Source organism: Myotis davidii, unplaced genomic scaffold, assembly GCF_000327345.1.
Source record: "Myotis davidii unplaced genomic scaffold, ASM32734v1 scaffold9, whole genome shotgun sequence".
Lineage (NCBI taxonomy): Eukaryota > Metazoa > Chordata > Mammalia > Chiroptera > Vespertilionidae > Myotis > Myotis davidii.
In genome coordinates, this window is record NW_006299435.1 from 18457 (window position 1) to 25758 (window position 7302).

The 7302-nt window shown below is 46.5% G+C and overlaps 1 protein-coding gene across 1 annotated transcript in view; it reads left to right on the forward strand.

Moving 5' to 3' along the window:
* The first annotated feature begins 2596 nt into the window (after window positions 1-2596).
* Window positions 2597-7302, forward strand: part of LOC102754027 (kalirin-like) — a 131497-nt gene continuing 126791 nt past the window's right edge. Inside the window, exon 1 of the mRNA XM_006775021.2 lies at window positions 2597-3138. Within this exon, the coding sequence (XP_006775084.1) occupies window positions 2599-3138 (540 nt within the window). The 5' untranslated portion in view covers window positions 2597-2598. The remainder of the gene's footprint in view (window positions 3139-7302) is intronic.

Consider the following 7302-nt stretch of genomic DNA (forward strand, 5'->3'; position numbering starts at 1 on the left):
GGGCCCTGAAGCTAGACAATAAGATTTTAATCTTTGTTCTACCACTTTCAAGACATATGACCTTGGCCAGAAATTCTTGGTGCCTTGGTTTCTTCATCTGTAAAATGGGGCTGGTGGTAGCTGTGTCAACTTCATAAGGTTATTGCAAACATAGATGAATTAATATGTATTAAAGCTTTAGACTGTTCGGTGAGATGTGAAAACACCTTAATTAATCCTTATCAGTTATTATTGTCAATTTTTATTCATTTTCTTCTTAGCACCCATGGCATGTCTTGAAGCCCTAATTAATCTATTATTGTGTTGCATGCCCTGTTTTTTGTGCTGTCACATTATATTCAAGAATAATTTTGTTCTCCTTTGGGGCAGCATACATTGCACATGTGCCTGTACTCCTCAGACACCCACAGTGTTGGGAGGGGGGATGTTAGGGTGACAAGCCATTCCAGTAGTCCCAGGCTTGAAGGCTTTCCAGGATGCTAAAATCGGGAAAGTCCTGGGCAAACCGGGGCTAAGTTGTCCACCTTATAAGCAGAGGGCACTTCAGTTCTGCCTGTTATTTATGTCTTTTGGTCCCAAACTTGAAAGAAGGCTTGCTTTGGCTTTGCTGCAAATTTTTACTTATTGGCTAGAAAATACAAAGTTGCACCCTCTGGGTTTCTTTGGGGTTTCCTGAGATTCCCCTGAGGAGCTTCTGAAAAAACTCTCTTCCAACTGCTCTGGGTATATTTCCTAGAATTGTGGAAAACTTCATAAGAGCCTTCCTTAGCTGGCCACAGCCTCCGAGACCCCCTCCTGCCTACCATTTCCTATCTCTTTTGGTGTTTCCATCATGCCTCTGTACTCCCTTCATTTGCTTTCAGAATCAACATACCCTTGCTTAACTTAGTGACAGAGCCTCCTTCACACAAGGATCATCTGTTTTCCCACAAGTTCCCCTGGTGGATCCAGGTGTTTCTTCCTTTGCAGTCCCAGCTCCATGCCCACCTCTTGGGACCGTGTTTGCTTTTCAGACAGCATGTCTTAAGGATCCACTGAGGCCTCTCTTGGTATCCCTGAAAGCCATGGCAGTGTTTGCTGAAGGCCTGCCCATCTTCACCAATACAACCGAGGCTGGTTCGGCAGCCTCTGAAGGTTTCCACCCCAGCATACTAGCTTATTAGGGCTGCCCTAACGAAGTCCCACCAACTGGGTAGCTTCCATAACAGAAATGTATTGTCTTGCAGTTCTGGAAGCTAGGAATCTAAGATCAAGATGGTGAGAAGGTGGGTTCTTTGTGGGGGCAATGAGGGAGAATCTTGACTTCTGGTGGTTTCCTGGCAGCCTCCGCCATTCCCTGGCTTGTAGATACATCCCCAGATCTCTGCCTTCATCTGGCCATGGCGTTCTGCCTCTCTGTGTGTGTCTGACTCTTCTCATGGCATTCTTTTTGGAAGGACACCAGTCATATTGAATTAGGTACCCATCCTACTTCACTATGGCCTGATCTTAACTAATTACATCTGCAGTGACTCTTTCCAAATAAGGCCACATGCTGAGGTATGGAGGGTTGGAACTTGAACATGTGAGTTTAGAGGGGACACAGTTCAACCCTTAACACCCAGGTCTTTGGGTGAGTCCAAAAACTCTGTAGAGGCTGGAGGCCTCTTCTCCATGGGCACCGTAAAGCCTGTGCAGTCGCTGTCATAAATCCACTCCAGTTCTCCATTCATTTTGTGTTTATCCCTGACTGTTTCTGCGGCCAGGTTCACATCGTCACTAGTGACCACTTGTTCACCACTCTCTAGGACAGCGGTTCTCAACCTGTGGTTCGCAACCCCTTTGGCAGTCAAACTTTCACAGGGGTCACCTAAGACCATCCTGCATATCAGATATTTACATTATGATTCATAACAGTAGCAACATTACAATTATGAAGTAGCAACGAAAATAATTTTATGGTTGGGTCACAACATGAGGAACTGTATTTAAAGGGCCAGAAGGTTGAGAACCACTGCCCTAGGATGTTTTGTGACTGTAGGGATATTTAGAAATACAATGGACGCCTGATTCATTAGCTCTAAATTGGTGACTATCCCATCTTTTTAAAAGGGCAGCCTGCTAAGGAAAAGTTGTAGCCATGGCATATATGCAGTAACTATTACATCCTAACAAATAATAACTATAAATTGCTGACTTTTAGAGTGTTCTGGGGAATACCATGGTATGTACAGACAGGGGTTGGAGGAGTGTGTGTGTGTGTGTGTGTGTGAATGGGGGTGTGCATGCAGTAGCTTATAATAAACAAACATCACCAGACGCTGCCCCAACCTTCCTGCAAGCATTAAGCCCTGGGCACGGAGGGAATAGCCTGCATAGTCTCACTTGGGCTGTGGCTGCCTCATTCTGTCAGCTCCCTGAGTCCCTGACCCCTTCCCCTCCTAAGAGATAGCTCCATTTCAAAAGATAAACACTAGGAGTCACAAGGAACGCGAGGGAAAAGTCGAGCAAGTCTCCCAGTTATTTTTTTCCCTGGTGTTCGCACTAGAAACCCAGACGATCTTGGTGCATGAGGTATTTCCGACTCAGACAGTTACAGCCTGGGATGCGAGGGCAATGATGGATCTTCACAAGGGTCGGGGGTGGGCCAAGGAGCGGATGGGGAATGGGGACTCTAGCATGTCTCCTCGCTTCTTTCCAGGGCAGCCCTCCTCTGAGAAATCCCAGGGACCGAGGAGGCTCCTAGCTAGTGCCCGCTTATGTGCCAGGCTGCCAGGCAGGCTGCTAGCTTGGTGGGAGGCAGCAGGCAGGCTCCCCGCTCAGCTCCTCCGCGCCAGATCAGGGAGCTGTCGGCTCAGCGCCCACGCCTTGCGCTCCAGCTCTGGGCAGCCCCGGGTGGGCTGGGGGAAGGCGCAAAGCTCCCTTCGCGACTGCAAGTTGACTTTCTCTCGCTGTTGCTGCCGGCAGAATACATACACCAATGCAGACAAGCTCCTAGAAGCGGCGGAACAGCTGGCACAGACCGGGGAATGTGACCCCGAGGAGATCTACAAGGCGGCGCGGCACCTGGAGGTGCGCATTCAGGACTTCGTGCGCAGGGTGGAGCAGCGGAAGCTTCTGCTGGACATGTCTGTCTCTTTCCACACGCACACCAAAGAGGTAAGAGCCGGCGGAGCAGGGGCATCGCCTGGGTCGACTTGTTCTGGCAAGGGTCACGTCTGTTTCCCGGCATCATGACCCTCCAGCTGTGCCCAGGGTCCCGGTGGTCTGGAGTTCCCAGCCTCCTGATGTTGACGATATGAACACCTCGCTACTGATAACCTGTATGTAGCTCACAAACAGTATGAGGCAAAATTTCCTCCTCATCTCCAGCGAGGAGGGAGCCACAGAGACCAGTGGTTTCCAGAGTCTGCTGGAGCGGGAGATATTGGGGAATCCCTGGTATAGAAATAGTCACTATAGGGAGAAATATAAGAGGATGGAGCCTCCCTTTCCACCCCACACCCCGTTGCTCCTGGTGCTGTGCCTGTCAGAAATTAGAGTCCCGCAGAACTTGGATCATCTTTGCTGCCTGCAAGAAACAGAGTTTGCAAATGTGCTCAATGTTATTTTATTTTTTAAAAACAGAAGGTTAAATCTTTATAATGAGCTCTGCCACAGGGGAATGCTAAAGGAGTTGGTCCTCACCTTGCCTGAGGGTAGAGTGACAGCCAGTGAGGGAAGGAGACTGGGGGACCCTCCACACAGGAGGAAGTTAGCTAGGCTTACGTCTGGCCCAGTCTTGCAGGACATGGAGACAGGAGAGGGGAGGGTGGGCGATGCTATGTTGTCAGCAGGGCAGAGGGGCCCATAGAGAGGAGGGTTGCAAACCTGCGATTGCTTTACGTTTCTGACTAGCACAGGCACTCTGAAATTGAGTAAGTGGCCAGCGAGGAGGCACATTTAGCATCTTCTATAATAACACCCTTGGCAGAGAAATTCATTAGGTACATGCATGCTTGCGCTCCCCCAGGAATTCATTTTAATGGAGTATTAATTAAAGTTTGATTGCTGCTCAGGAGAAAAAAATTAACCCCACTTAATTAAGTTGATTTTTGAAATTTAGAATGCATTAGGAAGCCTGGTTATTACTACTTCACAGGCTTCCTGACACTCGGTGGGAATGAATGCAAATCGTTGCAGCGCCTATCGGAAAAAAAACATAAAAAGATGATGTTTTCTAAATGGAGATTCCCCAGGCAGATGCAGGGCTGGCGAGCTCCCTGACACCGACTCTGCTTCCTCTCCATGGGACCACAGCCGCTCTCTGACTAGTGTCTGTGAAGCAGGGGATTAGCTTTAATCCAGGTTTTCCTGCCTGGTTGTCTGCTTGCTGGTGGCTCACCCCATGCTTAATAATGGTCTCAGAAACCAAAGGCATGTGTATTCTCTTTTAATTATGAGCCTGCAGAAGATAGAATGGAGCATGAATGAACCAAAGTCATGCTCCCTACGAGGGCTGAGGGGGTGCTGTCTGTACAGGGAGGGGGTGGCCTAGGTCACTCTCCATGGAAAGGCCACTCCTGAAAGGGTGACCATGGCTTCCAGGAGCCCTTTCTAGCTGCATCTCCCACCTTCTATACATGGAGCCAGGAGGCTCAGATTCTAGGCCAGATTCTGCTGCTCCAGAGCCATGTGGGCTTGTGCAAATCACTACATCCCTGGCCCTGGGTAGCCTCGTCTATAAAATTATGCAGTTGGGCTCAAAGGCCCTAAAACTCCTTATGATTCCAGTGTGAATTCAAGATTCCTTCCTTTTCTTCCCTTCTTTTTTGTTACTTAGTATTGACAAGTACTAGTATGTTAGCTAGTACTTTTTTAAAAATTATATTTTATTGACTTTTTCAGAGAGGAAGGGAGAGGGATAGAGAGTTAGAAACATCGATGAGAGAGGAACATCGATCAGCTGCCTCCTGCACCTGCTACTGGGGATGTGCCCGCAACCGAGGTACATGCCCTTGCCTGGAATCGAACCCAGGACCTTTCAGTCTCCAGGCCGATGCACTATCCACTGAGCCAAACCAGTCAGGGCTAGCTAGTACCTTTTTTAATTGGGTACCCACTACTTGCCAGACACATATATCATTGCACGCAATCCTCATGGTAATCTTATGATACAGTTTTTTTTCTTTATTTGTTTTTTCCATTAACATGTATCCCCCCATACCTTCTTACACTTCCACCCACCCACGCCCTCCCCCACCATCAGCACACTATTGTCTGTGTCCATGAATTCTTACTCTTTTTTTTCTTTTTTGCTCAATCCCTCCATACCTCCCTCAATCTCCCCTCACACCCAAGTTATCTGCCTGCTCTCTATCTATGAGCTTGTATCTATTTTTCTTGTTAGTTCAGTTTGTTCATTAAATTCCACATGAGTGAAATCATATGGTCCTTGTCTTTCTCTGACTGGTTTATTTCACTTAGCATAATGTTCTCCGGGCCCATCCATGCAGTCACAAAGGGTAAGCTTTTCTTCCTTGTAACAGCCAAGTAGTATTCCATTGTGCAAATGTTTCACAGCATTTTTATCCACTCATCTACTGATGGGCACATGGGCTGCTTCCATATCTTGGCTTTGTAAATAACACTGCAATGAACATAGGGGTGTGTTTACTCTTTCGAATTAGTGTTTCAGGCTTCTTTGGATAAATTCCCAGAAGTGGAATTGCTGGGTCATAAGGCAGTTCCATTTTGAAGTTTTTGAGGAGCCTCCATATTGTTTTCCACAGTGGCTGCACCAGTCTGCATTCCCACCAGCAGTGCATGAGAGCTCCCTTTTCTCCCCATCCTCGACAACACTTGTTGTTTGTTGATTTATTGATGATAGCCATTCTGACAGGTGTGAGGTGATATCTCATTGTGGTTTTAATTGCATTTCTCTGATGATTAGTGATGTTGAGCATCTTTTCAGATGTCTGTTGACCATCTGTATGTTCTCTTTGGAGAAGTGTCAATTTAGGTCCTTTGCCCGTTTTTTAATTGGATTTTTTTTGTGTGTGTTGAGTTCTATAAGTTCTTTAAACTTATAAACTCCTTATTAGATGTGTCAGTGAATATGTTCTCCCGTGCGGTGGTTTCCCTTTTCATTTTGTTGATGGTTTCCTTTGCTGTGTGATATAGATTTTATTTTCAAGTGAGGGAACTCAGGCTAAGGAAGGAGCTTATGTAAGGTCACAGAGCTTGTCAGTAGTGCAGAGACTGTGCCTACCTTCCTACGTACTGTGCCCTTGATCTGAACTGCTACCCACACCCTGCTGTCCTCCTTTTTCCGCTTGTGTCTCCTCCTCTCCTCTGCTCTACTTCCTTCTTCCTACTCCTTTTTTTTTCTCTTTACATTTTCAAACCCCAAAGCAGGGGCTTGATGGGGAGGGTAGACCTTAGCTTAGAAATATAAAGTGTGGCCAGGGTTGCAGGTGTGGGAGATAGGAATAATCACTAACCATTGTTTTCCCACAATGTCTCTGAGACCTTGCTAAGCTAGGTCCTGTTTGAACCTGAGATGTGTTTTCACACTGAGACTCAGCTTATAACAGGGGTGGGGAACATCCGGGCTGTGAAATCATTTGGTCTGGCCCTGCCAAGGCATTAGGGCTGAGTTAATTAAATGTTTGACCAAATAGAGCGGGCTAATTTTTAAGTTGATAATTATGTATGGCCTGCAAATGGTGTTATAAATATCCAAATGGCCCTTGGTGGAAAATGGTTCCCCACCCCTGGCTTATAAAATCCATTCATATGAAATTGTACTGAAGGGAGCAGTGTAATACTGGGGGCAGGTGAAGAAAGAGGACAGGAACGAAAGTGTATTTAACACCTGCTGTGTGCTACATTATCTATCAAATCAATAGCCATGAGAATTATCATTTTTATTCCAATTTTACAGATCAGAGAAATTCATAATCTGTCCAGGGTTTTGTAGCTAGAATGTGGTAAATGTAGGAATTGACCCCAAATCTTTCCAACTCCAAGGCCCCTGCTTTTTCTCCTTTGCCACAGACCTTCAATAAAAGCCAGAGAACAGAGATGGGAGGCATTTTCTCTTGCAGGAGAACACAGGAGGCGGCAGGAAATAGCACAGTCTCTTTTCTCAGGATCCCAAAATACAAGAGAAATTAGGAGCAGTCCTGCCTTGATGCAGAAGAAGGGGAGTGATTTTAAGGATCCAATAACCAAGAGATCTGTAATTCAGGTCAACAAATTCTGACTTTTTTTCAGGATGGAAAAAAAAGCGGCATTTTCAGTAGCTGTCATGGAGTCCTAGAAGAGTATTTTTAGGGTTCA